The 20,000-nt window shown below is 35.8% G+C and overlaps 1 protein-coding gene across 5 annotated transcripts; it reads right to left on the bottom strand.

The window, feature by feature from the left end:
- Nucleotides 1–580: 580 nt before the first annotated feature.
- pasi2 (Protein) lies at nt 581–13,531 on the bottom strand. 5 transcript variants are annotated; one of them, XM_043006355.2, is made up of 7 exons: nt 13,367–13,529; nt 7,880–8,015; nt 5,725–5,932; nt 5,197–5,326; nt 4,682–4,776; nt 4,107–4,343; nt 581–2,905 (listed from the first exon to the last, which is right to left on the bottom strand). In XM_043006355.2, exons 2-7 carry the CDS (start codon nt 7,936–7,938, stop codon nt 2,813–2,815), a joined length of 822 nt encoding a protein of 273 aa, XP_042862289.1. In that variant the 5' UTR covers nt 7,939–8,015; nt 13,367–13,529; the 3' UTR covers nt 581–2,812. The 5 variants fall into 5 exon arrangements, with proteins under 5 accessions (XP_042862289.1, XP_042862291.1, XP_042862292.1 ...); XM_043006357.2 differs by having other exon boundaries at nt 581–2,300; XM_043006358.2 differs by lacking the exon at nt 7,880–8,015 and having other exon boundaries at nt 13,367–13,531.
- Nucleotides 13,532–20,000: the final 6,469 nt, after the last annotated feature.

The raw sequence follows: 20,000 nt of genomic DNA, 5'->3' as shown, positions 1-20,000 counted from the left end.
TAGGGGTTTTCGCGTATTGCGTGCCCCGTCGGGAAAGGGTTAAGGCTGCTGGTGCAATGTGGGAGTGGTGATTCAGAAACATAGGAACACTGACATATTCTTGATTTTGTGAAAAAGAAGTTTAATCTAAGACATATATATAAGAAATCAGGTCATCCACAAGTTGCACAAGGAAATGCGTTACAAATAAGTTTCAGAATTTTTTTTGGGTTTCGTGTGAATGTTTTTTGTACAAGACTCTGAAATCCTTACAGTAAATATCAGTCCATACTATGAAGTCTTTATAGCAAATGCTGTATGTCATTGACTCTTGACTACAAAAAATGCAGTTTCTACTATCAGAAACTTAAACAGATATTTTAATTGTATCAAGAAATATGCAACATATAATGCTATAGCACATTCTAAGCAGGATAATAGTAACTATAAATAACTTAATGTAAAGTGGGGCATACAAAAACAAGTTTTATAAATCTAAGGATAGAAATAACTAATAGCTAATTTCCAGACATCTTTAAAGAAAAGGAAAAAAAATGATGTACAAGAAGTCAGGAATTTCAAAGGTTTTTAAATGTATAAACCAAATCTCCAAAATTTATTACACATATATACAAAAATATATATTTAAAATTTCCTGTTAATCCATTGATCAATTGGACGGATTAGTTCTCAAGAGGTACAGCTTTTATCTTATTCTATTCAAAATATGACAAATGTTTCAACTTATCTATACATTTCTCAAAGAAGCAAATCTTTTTATAATTCTAAGTTACTTTCAAATGAACACTTTTACTCATAAGTGTCATACACTTACAAATCTACTGCATTTTGACATTAGTTTAGAATCATTTACAAATAAAATGAAGTACTTAATTCAAATCTTACAAGATCACAAAATAATTCAGAACTACATTAATAGATTATTAAATGAAGTATAAATTCTAAATACAGTCCATGTAAACATAACACACAGAAACCAGATTTCCTTTACTATCTCTAGCTTTATAAGGCATGATATAAAATGCAATGAAATCAAAACTTAATTCTGCAGTTAATATGTATTTCCTGTATTCTTCTATCATATAAAAGATATATTAGCAAATATATGAAATATAATATTCCTCTTTAATGTTCCTCAGTTCTAGTATATAGCATTTTGTATGTCAAGAAAGTAAACATTTACCAAAAAATATATCTCTCCTCTTCATAATTTTGTGCTTGTCAAAGCTATTAAGTAAAAGCTAAGAAAAGATAACCCTATTTCTTTCCTCCCTATCAGTATACTCATTCATAATCATGAAATACAAATTCCATATACCTACTAAGCAAATATATAAAGTAACAAAAAAATACATATGCTTGACATATATGAACATGGACAATGAGGTTCATATAGCTTTACATCAATGCAGACAATAATTATAGCATGTGACAAGGGCCAGGCTGCCTCGTGCACATAGCCCAAGCAAAGCGACGTCTTTGCAAATCTCTCTGAACTGAACTAATAGCATGTAAATAACTTGGACACTTGTCTGCCAGTGAGATATACAGGGCAAGAAGCATCAATAATACTTCTTTGTAACATAGTAATCGGAGACAAAGTCCAATTATGTACTTGTCACTCTTATTTACTAAAAGTATGAGATTCCTCAAACCAATATCACTGTATAATCTTATCTTTGGTAAATATGTAGAAAGACTATAAGAACTCCCTACACAATTACATTGGGTTTGGCTCAGTAGCTGCTACATGTTCAGTTCTACATTCACACTAAATTCTGAACATCTTAAAGCAAAGTGATTTACTTTTGGTTAACTTTTAAAATTTCAAAACAAGTATATTGCAACTGAGTAATATATATAAACTGGTCTTCATAATATTAAGTACTAAGTATTTTGGTGTTCAACTACATAAACAAATGGGCAAATACAAACTAATCAAATCATATACAAAAGTTTTTGTTAAATTTACAACAACAACAAAAATCCTGTGGAAGAATTGCAGTACCATTTTGATTTGATCAAATCTAAAAAATATAAAAATGCAAATAGTCTGCAAGTAAACCTAGTAATAAAGTAACTTCAAATTTTATACACAGCATAACCACCAAATTCATCAGATTTCCTGTATAAATTTGAAACAACTAACAAAGAATCATTATCCTGATATTCACTTGTCATGCACTAGAGCCGCAAGTGCTAATGCATCATGGAATTTATGCGATCATCTTAGATGACACTTCAGACCTTGCGCCTGGTGTGGTGGGGCGTGAGGCAGTGAATGAGCTCATTGTCTCCATCTGAAAGTTCATGGAAATTATCATTTCCATTGACAATATTTACATTTGATAAAAAACAAGCATTATATATTACGACAATTCAAGCAGATCTTTAATTTCAGAGAAGGCTTACTTCTGATTAAAACAAATTTAGTTGTGATAAAAAAATAAATAAACAACGCTTAACTGAACTTGGATTAAACCAAATATAACATGGATTGCTGAAGATTTTTATTCTGCTTATATTTCCAACAAACTACTCTGCTAATTAGAAAATATCTCATAAAATAAAAAGTCATCTGCTCAAAGATTCATTACCTACAGCCTTGAAAAACAACCAAATCTGCAATGAGTGCCTTCATAACAATAAAATGAAATTAATAAAAAAACAAAAATAACATAAAAAACACAAAACTTTTCCCCACAGTAATTTTCTTCCCTTACATCATTAACTCTTAGCTAAAAGTACATTTACATGGCTAAGGCCTCACAGCATGCACAAGTCAATTCACATTTCCTCGTTAAACTAAACTCTACACTTTATAGTCTAACTGCGTGGAAATGGTGGAACGTGCGCCAGGCGTGGTGGGACGGGAACTGAAGCCCATGGTGCTCATAGTGTCCATCTGTAATATGGTGCAAAAGGAGTGAGATAAAAGAGATGTTGAGTAAGTGAATAAGTGAGTGAGTGGGTGAGTATGTGAGTGGGTGAGTGAGAGAGTGAGGGTGAAAGAGAGACAATGAGAAACAGATTTAGATAAAAAGCTAAAGTGCCATATACAAAAAAAAAAAAAAATGAATAATTTATGAATTTCAGCAAAGCAATATGCAGTTGATTAAAGACAGAAACCTATATATATCTAAGAACATTTAAACAGGTACACAAGAAGTTTCAGGGAGATATGCAAGTCTTACTAAGACTGATATGGTCTAATCAAGAAGACAGACAATTAAGAATATCCATTAAGCTATGTAAACAGAACTACTAAAAGTTTAATAAATGATCACTGTGTAAACTGGAGAAAACAAAAACTGATGAGTCTGAACAACTACAATAATGCCATTAAAGGACATAATCTATCACAGGAATTGGGTCTGACAAAACAGAATTGAAGTACATAAGAAATAAGATATTTAAAAACTCATTCTAAAGATAGTGTTTATACACATCAGGCCTGGTGAAAAAATGTGGGGGTTCCCGTAACCCGACCAATATTGATCTGTGGGTCCAACCCCAAAAATTTAGATCATCTTTTTAATAGAAAGCAAAGTCAACATCTAACATTAAAATTACTTATTCATGATATCAGTATTTTTTGTGCTTTTGTGCATTTATGTTTGTGTTTGTATGTGTGTTTATTTTTACAACATTACTGAAACATCAACATTGTTTCTACCTGGCCTCATCTATGGATCGCACTGTCTATTGTAATCTATATAATGACTAGAACGGAAACTCATGCAAGTGCTGAGTTGCAGGCACAGAAGAGGGAGACCAAGTTTAATGAAGAAAAGTGCAACCTCTCTCCTGCTGATGATTCATTAGAAAGGAAATGTATAGGCTTTGGAGTGGAAAGTAAATAAAAAGTTAATTGGAGGTTTTGTAATTGCTATCAGAATCACTGGTTCACAACATTGACAAAAAAAAATTACATCAGAACATTGAACTCAACAACAATTTTCAATTTAGAGTTTCATCCCTTTTCTTCTTCTGTTCTTATTTACTTTCACTCTTATTTCCTGACAGTGACATAACATAAAACTAACATTGTGCAGACACAGGAAAGACACTGACAGGAGCTTCATCCATGCCGAGATGCAACTCACCTTAACCCTGGCAACATCTTCGAGCCTTGTAACTTCACACAGCTCATGGTAAAAGGAGTGGACAACCAACCAAGCAAATATGTTTCCTGCAACGAACAGAATCCAGAGCAAACACTTCACCACATGGTAGGCAAAGACCATGTCATTGACGACTGATGAATAAATAGTAATCAGAATACGCCAGCCAGTGAAGAGGGCCATGCACCAAATCCAGGGTTCCATCCGAAACTCAATCTCCTGCAAAAGCCAAATATAATTATTTCTAAATGATAAATAATATGATATAATAAATTATATCACTTGAAAGTAATAACAATAATGCCATTCCTCTTTTATTTCTTGCACAGTTGACTAAATTGAATACAAACAAGGTCCTACCATAAGTAATTTTTTTAGGAAAACAATACATAATGTACTATGTAGAAAAAAAAAAAAAACACTTTTGTGCACATTTACAAAATCCATTTTTGGATAAATAAGAATGAAAGCTAGTGCACATGATTTCCAAAATAGATGGAACTCAAGTAAAATTCAATCTGAAAATAAGCCTTTGCAAATCATATAGGGATGTCAACCTTTCTCAAGCCTTGCAGAAGTACAACGCTGGTGACGATGAGGCAGACGCCTCCAAAGGCCGTGATGCCTCCAAACAACATCAGGGTATTGCGTACTGAAATAAAATGAAAATTAACTAGTAATTATAAAAACAAAGATCATAAAAATTATTATACTAATAACTGCAGCAAAAAAAAATATTTATATATATTAGTTCATTCATGATTATGAAGGGAAAACAAACTGAAATATAAGCCCTCAAGTTGTCATGACATACGTCTTCATGAATTCTGAGAATAAAAATAAGAAAGAAAAAAGCTTTCTTATCAAAGTTGTAATTCTTTTTAAATGTCATGAGACATTCCCATATTTCTGATATAAAGAAATACATTGAAGGATAATTCATGACCAAACTGAATTTTTAACTCCTACTGCAGGAAAATTGCATTCAATATATATATCTGATATCACATGAAAATGTTCCCACCAATAAAAAATATAATGTAATTAAAACAACCACAACATTTCTACCTACCATGTGGATTTCCGGAATAAACAAAGTCATAAGAAAACAAGTAGAATCCATAGTGGCTGGAGCCTGGAGCAGCAAGTGATAAAGAATAGATATCAAAGCATCCGGTAACAATTGCAAACAGTCCTTGAATCTGGAGAATTAAAGAAAAAAAAATGTACCTGGAAACAAACCTGTCAAGGCTGCCTTAAAAAACTATGAATAATTAAAGTCTTGACACATCACATACAAATGGCATGTGACACAATGTTACAAATTTTGCTAAAATATTCAGTGAAAAGCTATCTTTGAGAGGCAATGTGAAATATAACTCATACAAACTTAATCACTTCTCTTGAAATACTCAGAGAGGAAATACCATAAGACTTTTCAGGTCTTACTAATTGCAAAATCCTTTTGAAGATGAACTAATGTTATGCTCTGATGATGTTCCATCAACCTCACTAGGTGTTGTTACTAAGCAGTCTTCCCTTTATGGACTAAAATAATTACTAACCTCACAGAAAAGAACAAAATCGTCTAGGAACTCACGATGGAATAAGTCGCAGCTAAGACGGAGCCACGCTGGACGTTGGTAAAGATGGCATCGGGCAGGATAGGGATGGACAAGCCAGTCTTTGTCTTCAGAGTGTCAGTTAGTGTTGCCACAGAGCGGATCGTTGTAGCATGAGAGACTCTTGACGTACGGGAGGTGACCGAGAGGCCCGAGACACTTCCAGCTATTGATGAGTGAGGCATCCTAGAAGAGGTAACATACTTAGTATTATCCTGTTCTACATAGAGCCTAAATAAATACAGAACAGAAAAATAGAAATATAATTTTGTATCAGGCAAAAAACTGGAGAGGCATATTAGTACAAAAGTAAAATTACATAAACTATAAAACTATAAATGTGGCAAAGTCAGACTACTTTGTCAAGAATTGGTGAGAAATATCTAATTTTTCCCTAATAAAGGGTGATGCTCTCTGAATAGGATTAAATTCTTTTAAGATTCTTCAAAATTGGATGTAAAAGGTATACACAATCCTACATAATAATAAAATATACAATACTTGCCTCTTCAAACATTTAAGAATAATACACAAGCCAAAAAACAGTTCTTGTGCAAGCAATTACCTCTAAAAGAATACCTTCAACTGTGCTAGCTATATACAGCAAGCAAATGTCCCACTTTGATTTTTTTCAAGGGGCTTTTGCACCTATTGCCTCACAACAGCTTTCCCACTTCCCACATAAGTACGTACACCTAATTCTTCCTGTAAGAATGGCTTCACACCTGTTAGTTGCTAATCAAATAATACTTACTGAAAAACCTTGCAGCAGTCATTAACCCTTCTTCAAAATTGTAAACACTGCTACATCTAATAGCCAAGTAACTTACAACATCCCTGATGTTAATGCCATATGTATGGCAATCATTATTTTTTTCTACTAGTATGTGTGTTTATATAATGTTAACATATATAAATAGAAAAATAAATAAATGTATAAAATTGTCACTTTCGATGCACATATACAAATGTTTGTTTGTATGTAAACAATATCCTTACATGCATTACACTTGTATCATCATATTCACACTTATACAAAGACACAAAAATAAAACAAAAATAAAACAAGTGAAATACAAGATAACTATAAAAAAAAAATATGAACATTCTAAATTATCAGCATAAACTTCCTCCTAATATCCCTCATTCAAATTCCACACTATTAGTTATATGTAATTGTTCAGTGTATTATAACCCCATTATACCAAGAGCACCTTCAGCAAAATTATTCTACCTCAAAAGCAAACTTTTTAATATTCCCATTAGGAATGAGAGGATGCATTGAAGAATAAGGGATGATTTTGCTGTTCTGAGTGACGGGAAACCAGCACATGTAATACTGTTCCAGGTATCTAAATGGAATAATTCAAACTTGGACATGATACACAAGTGGTGTATAAACTAAACAAAAAATATCAATATTATTCAATATCTGTACTACATTAGGGTTATACTACTACTCTTTAAACTACCTCTTGTGATGGCTGCTGACTGGGTCCTATGAAATTTTTATATAGCTTCTCATTCTTCCACACTCCATATTTCTTGGAATTTGTTTATCTGGTGTTTTTTTCTTCACAGTAGCTTTTAAAATAGAAACAAGGAAAAAGTCATATTCAATCAAGTTGGTGTATTAAATTTTGTTTGGGATGGATACCCTTTTTCGTGGCTATACTAATGATTTTGTTTACAAAGATGGGAGCCAATTAGTAAATCCTACAGTTATCATATAAGTAGACCTATAAACGTTCATCTGCTGAGTCCAAGTACATAATATTATTTGAGAAAATATAATCAATACCTTGGACACATATGACTCAACATCTGTCAAGCTGTCTGACCTCAGACTGCTTGCTCATCTATGATATAGGGTCAAGTGTCACAAAGGACTATATTCAAGACAGCATAACACCCACATGGATATGTACAAGGAAACAAAATCTTTCCCATAATATCTAGTACTCCTCTGCATCCTCTCTACACCACAATAGGACAGCAAAAAGGTTAATGAAGGGTCAAAACAAGGGAAAGAGAGGTACCTGTTCCCAAAGAAGATTAAAAGAACATGCAAACTAGTGTGTACTTGTTAATATGTGCTAGAACCCAACTGTCAAAACAAAGTTTCTTAATTACAACAGTCTGTGGGATGATGGACCAGCAGTGTGCTCCACGTCCAAGAAGTGTTCTGTCATGCTGGCTGCGTGGAGGTGTTTCGTCCTAAGATACTGTACCTGCCGACTGGCTCACAGACTCGTGTGCTCGCAATCAGCTGTTAACATTACTACAAATACATGCATGTCTATGGCAAAAGGTTTCTAATAAATCACACAAGAAAAGCAAAATACTAATGTATAAATCATGTTAGCTGAAATTGACAGTGCAAAATTAAGCAAGTTAAAAATCCTAAATGGTCATAGAAAATTAAAAGGAAAAAAAAAAACAAAAAAAAAAGAATTCCAACTTCATATGAATAGTCACCTATAATCATCAAGTTATGGTTTACAGAAACAGCAATAAGAATATACAGAACTAGGAAAAGTTTTCCTTTATTACAGAACTGCTTAACTTGTAACAAAGAATCAACTATAAATTAATATATGCTACATACTTCCTAAAAATCAAACAAAAAAACAAAGAACTACACAAAACTAAGTCTATTAATCAATCTAATCTAATTGGCTGGAACCATGAAAATATATATATATATACATATTTATAATTCAGATATACTAATAACATAAAATAATTTCCAAAAGCAACAAACATGGTATGGTCAACACTGACATGACAAGAGTTAATCTTACTTTTCACTTGAAATAGATTCAAATGATCATACACTTCAAACTGACTTAAAAGACTCGTAACTAATGTCGACCTTCTGTACAAAACCTCATAATCAGAATTAAACTACAGTACTACACCACTTGCACCAAGGATACTGGTTTCACTTCCATCAGCACACATTACCATGACCCCACACTGTAGTTCTTATTATCACATATAACGGCTCTACTCTCACCTATGTTCACCCTACATCAAAAACTAACTTGAATATGTTTTTTCAAAGCTTAGAAATCACAGGGTATACAAACAGTCTGATAATACAGCTTGTTCACAGAGTACTTAATTCTTTACTCATTGGTATTCAGCATGGCCTTCATCCTGTCATGCAGTTGTACAGGATGTTTGTTGCACAACTGGCAGTGAGCTGAATGCAATAAGAGTTTGATAGTTTGTTATCACTACCATATAGGCATACTGGATTTTCTACATATCGCTGAATATTATTATACAAATGACAAGACATGATTGTTTAACAAATGAAAACTTCATAAAAACAATTCCAAAAAAATAAGTAAATTATATAAATCAAATAGTGTCTGATTTAATGTTCAAGAAAAAGATAATTCCCCTATAACAAAACTATACTTTATATAATCTCTTAGGTCAAAGCCTGCAACAGTAATGCAAATTAAAGTATGCATTTACCAAACAACAACCAGCTTTCTGTATTTTTTCTTAGTAAAATGGGTGACCCAAAGTACTGGCTTAAAGGCCATTTCCTAGAATACAGTTAAATACTTCACTGTCATCACAGCCATACCTAATTAATGTAAAGCACAAAACTCAAGACATACATAAGCTTGTGCTACATTTGGTAAAAATACTCAGGTACATGCAGTATTTACTGTGATTTTCTTTTATTTCACTTTTTTTTTACACACAGATGGTTCCATTAGTGCTTAAATTCTTAAATATGAATATGGTTCTAGCACATAGCAAAACTACATCAGGAAATGCATTTCAACACAAAATTAGTCTTCAAAAGGAATGCGGCATCCTCAGTAAAAACAGACAAGTGATTAATTCTTATCGGTGTATAAGTCATTCCAATCAATATGCTTCATAAGTAGTGAAAAGCTGTCATTATTGAAAATCCTTTATCGGAAAAGTTTATCTCAGTATGCCATTCATGGGGATTAATTCATAATCATATTGTTACAATTAGCAAGCAGACACAAGATAAAAAGTTTACTCTGATAATATCTTAGAAAGGCAAGGAAGATAAATAATTTTGGAGGGCAAGATGTACTTTTGATATTTCAGTGTTATAATCTTCATCAGACTTATTGGTGATGAAAATCATAAATCACAAAATGCAAGTAATTCACATGTCTTCATTTAATGTGTACCTAGTATCAACCGTAATCTTGTGTACTTAATGAATCAAACACACATGACAGAGCGTGAGGTGTGACAAAAATAGAAGTGTAAGTTTTGAACCATTTCTTAATATAACAGCTTTTCTTGCCATTAGTTATCATTAATAAATGAATATTTAATCATAGCATTAAAAATATTAGTTCATTTACAAGTGGAAATGATCAAGACGTATTTAGTCATAAAGCAAATGAGATTTGATCATTAACAATACCATGTCTTTTAATGCTGGAATAGTTTGGACAACAAGGATCAAACTAACTGTACAGCTTTCATCTCTAACATCCAGTCAAGAAAGACAGACAGTCTAGAGACTTTTTCCTTCATAAAACAGGAGGAATCTAGGTCTTGTATACTAAATATCTGTGATAAGTGTCATACATACTCTTCAGACTGATAACAGGAGAAGGGCAAGGGGAAGAAGCTAGTTGGCAAATTATAAAAATTCTGCAAGAGGCTACATAAAAATGGTAGAAGTAGTATCAGTGAAAAATGGCCAATATTCACCAAAACTATGTCCTTCATAGACCTTGTTTCTGATACCATGGACAAAATCCTGAGTCCAGGGTTGTTTTGGTTCAGGTTCGGGCCTAGAAAAGTAATGAAACTACCTTTTCATTTCAAGCCTGGATATATCATGAATTTCATGGAAACCATTAACTCAACCTTTAATATCTCATTTACTACAGTAAATTTCATGATAATCTTTATTTTCATGATGTAGACCAAGTCATAATTTTGTCATGGAAAAATCATGGAATCTAGTCTGTAACTTACAATAGACACAGTGGGCTTTCTTCAACCCTTTTATCCTTTGGCATTCATTAATTTACTCATATTCTTTAATATTCTTTCTAGAGAGGAGAGAGAGAGTTAGAGAGAGAGATAGAGAGAGTTGGAGAGAGGAGAGAGAGAAGGAGAGAGAAGGAGAGAGGAGAGAAAGGAGAGAGAGGAGAGAAAGGAGAGAGGAGAGAAAGGAGAGAGGAGAGAAAGGAGAGAGGAGAGAGGAGAGAGGGGAGTGGGGAGAAGGGAGGGGGAGGGGGGAGGGGGGAGGGAGGGGAGGGGGAGAGGGAGAGGGGAGAGGGGGGGGGGGGGAGGAGGGGGGGGAGAGGGGAGAGGGGAGAGAGGAGAGAGGAGAGAGAGAGAGGAGGAGAGAGAGGAGAGAGGGAGGAGAGAGGGGAGAGAGGAGAGAGGAGAGAGGAGAGAGGCAGAGAGGAGAGAGGAGAGAGGAGAAAAGAGAGGGGAGAGAGGAGAAAGGAGAGAGGAGGGAGGAGAGAAAGAGCAGAGGGGAGAGGAGAGAGGGGAGAGGAGAGAGGGGAGAGGGGAGAGAGGGCAGAGGGGAGAGGGCAGAGGGGAGAGGGGAGAGGGGAGAGGGCAGAGGGGAGAGGGGAGAGAGGAGAAGAGGGCAGAGGGGAGAGGGGAGAGGGGAGAGAGGAGAAGAGGGCAGAGGGGAGAGGGGAGAGAGGAGAAAGGAGAGAGAGGAGAAAGGAGAGAGAGGAGAAGAGAGGAGGAGGAGAGAGGAGAGGAGAGAGAGAGAGGAGAGAGGAGAGCGGAGAGAGAGCGAAGAGGAGAGGGGAGAGAGAGGAAAGAGGGGAGGAGAGAGGAGGAGAGGGAGGAGGAGGAGAGGAAGAGGAGGAGAGAGGGGGGGGAGAGAGAGAGGGGAGAGAGAGAGAGGGAGGGGGAGAGAGAGAGAGGGGAGGGAGAGAGAGGAAGGGAGGAGAGAGGAGGAGGGGAGAGGAGAGAGAGGAGAGGGAGGAGAGAGAGAGAGAGGGGAGAGAGAGAGAGAGAGGAGAGAGAAGGAGAGAGAGGAGAGGAGAGAGAAGGAGAGAGGTGAGGAGAGGGAGAGAGAGAGAGAGAAAGAGAGGAGGAGGGAGAGAGAGGGAGGAAGAGGAGAGAAAGAGAGAGAGAGGGGGGGGAGAGGGAGAGGGGAGGGGGAGAGAGAGGGAGAGGGGAGAGAGAGAGAGGGGGAGAGGGAGAAGGAGGGGGAGAGAGAGGAGGGGGAGGAGAAGAGAGAGAGGGAGAGAGAGGAGAGAGAGAGGGGAGGAGAGGAGGAGAGAGGAGGGAGAGGAGGAGAGAGAGAGAGAGAGAGGGAGGGGAGGGAGAGAGAGAGAGGGAGGGGAGGGGAGGGAGAGAGAGAGAGAGAGGGAGGGGAGAGAGAGAGAGAGGGAGGGGAAAGAGATAGGGGGGGGAGAGAGAGAGAGAGAGAGAGAGAGAGAGAGAGAGAGAGAGAGAGAGAGAGAGAGAGAGAGAGAGAGAGAGAGAGAGAGAAAGAAAGAAAGAAAGAAAGAAAGAAAGAAAGAAAGAAAGAAAGAAAGAGAGAGAACTATAATAAATAATGGATAAATATGATAATTATAATAATATAAAAACAATAATCATAATACAATAATAATCATAATCATACCCATAGCCATTGAAATCATAACCATAATCTTTATAATAAACAAAATCACTGTAATCATAATTATAATTACAATCATAATAATTATAAATTAATAATAATCATTGGCATCATAATACTATCAATAATAATGGTGGTGCTAACATTATAAAACTTACATGATCATTAAATACAGACTTTGTAAAGCCTTTTTTCTTAAAGAAGATCAGATACTTTTCCCCTGTAGCCTTGTTTTCTACAAAGCCTACCATACATTGAGCTATTCTAACATACAATCCATTAACCTTCAACAAAATTCAATTGATATATATTCCTCAAACTTGCATAATATATTTCAAAATTATAAGAAGCAGATACATCGTGTAGCCTAAGTATCTCGTTAACAATTTGGAAAACACAGTTCTGGCTACCATTGTGAATGTGATTTCAATGCTGCTTGGATCTCTAAAATTGAATAAAACTTTGAGTATATTACAAAAAGATATGACCTCTTTTTCATGTGATTTCATGCCAAATAAAGGTACATTTAAGATTATATATTCTTTGTTGACCCCACCCCTCCCCCATCCCCACCCCCTTGGCCTCCAGTTACATGATAAAAAAAATAACCAAAACATATGTATATCATTGGCTCTCACTATTGGCACATATTAATTAGTATCATTTCTGAAACAAGGTCTCAGCTGAGCCCTTATGACTTGAATAGCCACATATAATTCCCAAGGATTTGTCAAAATTCAAAATTCGAAACTACAACTCTTTGATAACTAAAAATTGTCCTGTTCTGCGCCACGCTACGTAAAATTTACCCTCTTTACATCATTATGGCAGAATACCTGCTAATATCGACTGAAGGGTTTAATTTTTAAGTTCTCCACAAAACACACAAAGCTATTAATCTGCAACGGAAGTAAACAGTACAATCCAGAAACATTCAAGCAACACCAAAACAATTGCGTTTCATATCATTACTAGCAACGAAGGCAATATTCTCTTACCTGCTGGCCGTTGAATCAATACTAAAACCTTAATTATGAACTTTCAATTCATACAGATCTACACAAAGTCATAACAATGATGAAAATTAGAAAAATAATTCGGAATCTCTCCCAAGGCGTGGCACAGGTGCGATGGTCTTCCTTTCCTTAGGACCGTTCCGAAAAGTCCTAAACCAAAATCCTATTTTTTGGAATTATAAGTTTTGTAAAAATGCTACATCTCTTAAGAAAAAATAAAAAGTATGTTAGGAATATCATTTGAAGAAAAATGTAGACTTTTGCCTACTTTTCTATGTATATTTTTTAGTAACGGCCCTTTATTGTTAATTCCTCACCTGTCCGCTAGATGGCCTCAGCGTCTTCAAAATAAAACGGTCTGGAATAAACAACTTTCAGTCGCTAGTATTTCCAGTTGTTATACTGTAAGTGCAAACTAAAGAAATATATCAGATGAATGCAAAATAAAAGTAACTTTATCTTTCAAATACTGGTAGGACATTAAAAATATCTTCATAATGTATGTGCTTAATCCTTTCAACATGACACAAAGTAAATAGCGTATATATTAAGAATTGCGATTTTTTGACATTTCTAGGGACGCAAAAGTGATATCCCTAAGATATCCTTTTAAACCTATTAATATATATTATATTATATATATATATTATGTGTGTACACACACACACACACACTCCACACACACACACACACACACACACCAACACCAACACACACACACACACACACACACCTATATATCTATATATATATACATATCTATATATCTATATCTATATATATCTATATATATATGTGTATATATTATATATATATATATATAGTGTTTATATATATATATACATATATATATATATATATATATATATATATATATATATGTATGTGTACATTATCTCACACAGTGTATATATATATATATATATATATATATATATATATATATATATATATATATATATATATATATATATATATTATAATATATATATATATATATATATATATGTTATTGTGTGTGTATATATAAATGTATGTGTTAGTGTGTGTTGTGTGTGTGTATTATATATGTGTGATGTGTGTGTTGTGTGTATGTATGTGTACACGTGTGTGTGTGTGTGTGTGTGTGTGTGTGTGTGTGTGTGTGCGTGCGTGCGTGCGTGCGTGCGTGCGTGCGTGTGTGTGTGTGTGTGTCCCGTAATAGGGGCCACTCTGTCGTAGTACGGGGGCTTGAAGTCCTTCCCCGTTGAGGTGGCTTCACCAGTGGTCGATTCCCAGGGGGATGACCAATAGTTCCTCAATTCAGACTTATCCTCAAACCCGAGGGTTAGGGTCATTGAAATGCAACATAAAGGTACCCTCACGATCAGGACCAGTATAGATGGTGGCGTAGTCATTGTGCCACTTACATTCCTCAGCGAAATGAAAGAGCTCGCCAATGGGAAGAAAGTGCGCATCACTCCTATCACTCCCGAAGACAAATGAGGCAAAATGGTGGTTCTTTGCTTTCCAGTCGTCTTAGAATTGGATGTGCTGACCTCACATCCTTTGCTCGTTGAGGCTTCCCTCCTACAGAAAGGGAAGACTCCGACTAGACAGTTTATGGTCACTTTGGACGGAAACCTCGTTCACTCCTTAGATCTGGATTACTGGGGCACTTACAGTAGGGTATTTCAATAATTGGTGATTTTTGAAAAATCATTAAAATTCACGGGGACTGTTCAGAAGTAGGCTCCATTTATTTTTTCATGACTAGTGATACCATTTTTATTTGTTTTTATCAATATTTACCTATTGCACTTTTAACTCAAAGATACGAAAAATATGATTAAATAGTTAGATTAGTCTGGGGTGAAATTCCCGTTTTCTATATTCTCTTCGTCATTTTAGCAGTAATTACTTAACGATGTATTCAAATTATGTTGATTTATTTAATCGTGTATAGTATAATTCTAGTTTTTAAGATGATTTTTTCTACAATTAAGCATAATATTACACATGGTGAAAGTATATTACAAACTAGAAACGTATCTTTTATTGGCAATATCTATGATATGCAACAACTTCTCACATGTACTATATTCCCCTATCCGCAATTACATATATAATGGAACAAAGGAGAACTAAACACTCTTTCCGAAAAACCTGGGACATTCACAAACTTTTCTGTGGTGAGGTTCCATAACTTCTCATAGGAAAAATTGACCAAATTCGATCCTTCAGGTTTGGCTGGTTTGTATATCCAGCTTTTTCCGATTCCATTTTCAGCATACCAAATACCTCATGTATGCTGTCACCATCGTGAGAGAGTGGCATAAAAAATGACATCTGTGTTATGCAGATATCTACTGATGGATACAAAGTAGGATTTGTCAAACCCTAATCTGATCCCTACTTCTGAACACATTTGAGATGCCCCAAATGCTGTCTGAACAGCTTTTCGCCAGCAAAAGAAATGGATCTTTTTGATAACAGTAGGATTCTTTTGCAATGTCCCCAAGCATCTAATCAAATTGTCTTTCAAGCCAACTTTTGTCTTGGATGGCAAACCTAACGGCACAAATATCCTAGGCAATATCCACCTACGAGGTACACAAGGAGGCATACCACGCCTTAGTGCCCCCCAACGTGGGACGCCCAAGGGAGCACAAGCATTTCGGCCAAGCAGGCGACTCTACCTGATATGAGCAACAAATTGGAGCTCTCGGCCCCTAATGGACACACCGTGGGATCAGACCCCTAAGGAAGGTTTGGAACCAAAGAGCGTTACAAAAGCCCCCCCAAGAGCAAAACAGTCCCTTCCCATTTACGGGAAGGATCTGCTATCTGTGGTAGCGACGGCGGTAGAAGCGGCTTTGGCAAGTAAACATACAAACTAAAAAAAAAAAGAAAAAAAAATGCTTTTTGTCCTCCAATAAAATTATGATACCTATAATACTGATATGGACCCTTTTCTATACATTTTGTCGAATACGATATTGACAAATCCTATCAGATGTCGCATAATATAGTAAAATACAAACACTCACATAAAAGGACTAATAACGTAACGAGTGAATGAACGATATTACGCATGTCTGGTGTGCCGAGCAGTTGGCACTGGTACCCGTTTTGTGGTTCAAACACGGAAATGGATGCCACGTAACCAGCAGGTTAAATGTGTTTGGAATACACAAACGTACTCCCACCTTTTCCAGTGTGCTAGGAATGCTTCGCGTGTGTATGTGTTTAGGTGATTAACCGTGAGAAGTGGATGGGGATCGGATCTTAGGCTAGTTGAACAATGGACTTTCAAAAAAAAAAAAAAAAAAAAATCACTTTTGTACCTTGAACGTGCCAGGTCAATATTTCAACTTGGCAAAGTTTCCTTTGATTTGGTTTGGTTACCAGTTTTACCAAAGCAATTATAATTCTAACTGAATTATTCACTTCTACCCATTATCTTTTATTAGCATTATTTACTTTACACCTATCTTTTTGGAATCAGTATTTTTTTCTCACTTCAGTCTATTTAGTGTCAGAAGATGCAATACAACAGGATCCATTGTGGTTTGGGGCCCATCACGCTTGCGGTTAACAAGTAATTTATAAAATTGCAAATAAAATTCAGCCGTGAGATGAAAAAGTACCCAGTCTCAGCCTCAGTACGGTGTGTCTCCAAATGCCATGGTCTCAGGCTTGTTGTGCTTGCTAGTACGATCCAGGCTAGGTTTCTCCAATCCATTGTTCGTTGTTCGTTCCTTCCCCCCCCCTTCCCCCTCCCCCTTCCCTTCCCCTTCCCCCCCTCCTCCCTTCCCCCCCCCCCCTTCCCCCCTTCCCCCCCCCCCCCCCCTTCTTCAGGTAAATGTGAAATAAAGCTCGAAGCCTGATTAGCTTCCCGCATATAGGCCTTGTCATAGGCAACATCAAATATAGTTTCACAATTTGGGAGAGAACTTGATCTTAGAATAAGAGGTAAGTTGATACCTTGCAACATGTTGGATGCAGAGGATAGGGTACTGTGTACGGCATTTATGGGTTCTGTATCATATTGGAATATCGTTGCATAACACTTGTCGACACCCTTGTCCAGACCTATTAATATACTTCTCTTACTGTCACTCAATTTGCTCGATGAGATCACCTGCTTGCAATTTGCTTAACTGTGAATTAGCACATGTTAACAGTATATTGGGCTTTAATCCATTCAACTTATCATCAGTAGTCTGGACGATGTGAATTCACTTGCTGAACCAGCAGTCATGCACGCCTACCTACCTCTCACGTTTTAGATAGCTGAAGGCATCAATAGTCTGACTACCCCACACTTGAATTAGAATTATGTTAAATGCTTGCATGACTTCTCGCTTCCAGCTTCCACCGCTGGGTAGCCTGGCTCGAGAAACGGAGCAGCGTTACATAAACCTCCCCCGCCAGTCCATAGCCTCTCTTTCATAAAAAAAAATCTGCAGTTCCTCCTTATAAGTCACCCATCGAAAACCTTGTGGACCCATGCTAAACTGTTTGTGTCGATTATTCTTTTATCCAAGACACCGTGTCTCCGACTTGGTCAATGCACGGTTATCAAGTTAGTTGCTTCCACGGCGATCAATATCTAATTTTTTGTCTCACATTGGCGGCGCTTTCCTGGGTTCCGGCATTTTTAGATTCTGGGAAGATGATGCCTCCTCACCCCTCATCCTCGAGGGTGCCATCGGGTCAGTTAAACACGGCCATGCTCCCGCTATTCAGGTGGGGAGCTATGCTTTGCCGCTAGCGTTTCTCCAGTCGTTCGACTTATGGGACGTCCGTGAGCCTCATATAGCTTATTTGTGAATGGGTGGTACGCTAAGCTTTTCCAGGACGCAACCTGCATAGCAATGGCAGTGCTTCTGTGCCAGTTTTTATGTGCTTAACAAGCACTTCTAAGCTAGGCATTATGTTTTGTAGTTCCTGTACCTATAATCCTTTTTCTTTGTTTTTCTTATTCTGTATCATTGTATCTAATCTAGCTCATTGTTGTATTTTTATTCCCTTTTGTAACCAAGCTTCAGACCTGGCATCAAGAGACCAGAAATGAGGCAATAGAAGGATGGAAATTTCTTTCTGCCCTGGAGACGTGATGAACCTCATTGTGACTAGGGTATCAGGACTGATAGGCTAAACTGAGAGGGGGACTGAGTGTTTGAATGATCGAGTGAGCAAGTGGGTGGGTGGGTGTGTATTTGTTCTGATTTTAAAATCAGAAAATTAAATCGTGTGTAAAAAATACACCCCAAAGGAAAACAAAAATATACAATAATAAGATATGTGATCAAAATGAACATGTATCTATAGAAAAGGGCATAGAATTAATTTACACATTCAAAGAAGAAACACAACCTATAAAACTCGTTCCTTGGTGAGAAAAGTTTATCAATCATTCTGACATCAACAAAGGTAATAATAAAGACAAAGTCTGGATAATAGATTTATTTTCTGACATTCCTTTGGCCAGTCTGTCAGGCTCAACATACCTTCCATTAGATTAATAAATTGTTAAGATTCTGTATAAAAGTTTAGATAAATATCAACAGCTGCCTAATTAATAGTATGAAGTTAAATCATATTAATAAAATTGTTTACCTAAAGGCAGAACAAAATGGAAATAATGTTAATGCTAATTGGAAATGAACATTCACTGACTTGCAAATTTCCCTAGGAAGAAGATACAAGGCACGTTTTTGACATCGTAAAAATACCTATCTCAAAATTTACCATTAACAACAATGAAATAATATCAAGGATGATGAAAACTGCTAAACACACATTATCTCGTAGTGTGACCTCTAAAAACTAAAGAAATATATCTCTGTCCCCTTTTACGTAGAAAACCGTGTATGAATATTTATAACAATAATACAAGGTGCTTTTGGCAAAGAGAAGACATCACATACCATACTGTGTGCCCCTGAAACTGGGCAATACAAAAAGACGGGGAATACCAATAGCAAGCCAAATCACTGCTCCTTATTAACATTACTTTTATTATCTTGATCATTATTACTAACTTATTACCATCATTATTATTATTATCATAATCGTTTCAGTTTTATAATTATCAACATAATGATAATCACCTTTATCTCGATCATTATAATGATGATGATTGTGACACTTATAGTAGTAAAAAGTGTATTACTAGTAATACCAGCTATATCAGTAATACTACAAGTAATATTAACCGTAGTTGTAGTGGTGATGACAACAGTAACAATAATGATGATGATGATATGGTGGATGATGATAATGATAAAAATATCAATGATGAAAGGTCAATAATAATAATAATAATAATAATAATAATAATAATTATAATAGTAATAATAATCATTTAAAAAAATAATAATAATTAAAAATAATAACAATAACAAGACCAATAATCATACTTAGAAAAAAATAATAATGGTAATATCAATTATAATAATCATCATAATAATAATGACATCAATAACAGTAATGATATTCATAATTACAAGAAATACCAAACTGAAAATTATAAAAGAATAAGTATGTTTTAAAATCCTAATTTTAAAAATTTGTGCTGAATACATATAGGACATACCTAGAAATAAAGCTACTTATAAGTTGCCCACCT

This window comes from Penaeus japonicus, unplaced genomic scaffold (assembly GCF_977035675.1).
Source record: "Penaeus japonicus unplaced genomic scaffold, GWHDUDI00000001_assembly GWHDUDI00000014, whole genome shotgun sequence".
Classification (NCBI taxonomy): Eukaryota; Metazoa; Arthropoda; class Malacostraca; order Decapoda; family Penaeidae; genus Penaeus; species Penaeus japonicus.
Note: the sequence above shows the minus strand (reverse complement) of the source record. Positions and strands in the feature narration are given on the sequence as shown.

Bases quoted from the DNA above. Each gene is read 5' to 3' on its own strand.
- pasi2 (XM_043006355.2), bottom strand. From the start codon at position 7,938: ATGACAGAACACTTCTTGGACGTGGAGCACACTGCTGGTCCATCATCC. The intron at 5,327-5,724 runs GTGAGTTCCTAG...TTAATTCTCCAG, and splicing joins TAGCTGCGACTTATTCCATC to ATTCAAGGACTGTTTGCAAT. The intron at 4,777-5,196 runs GTAGGTAGAAAT...ATTTTATTTCAG, and splicing joins TTATTCCGGAAATCCACATG to TACGCAATACCCTGATGTTG.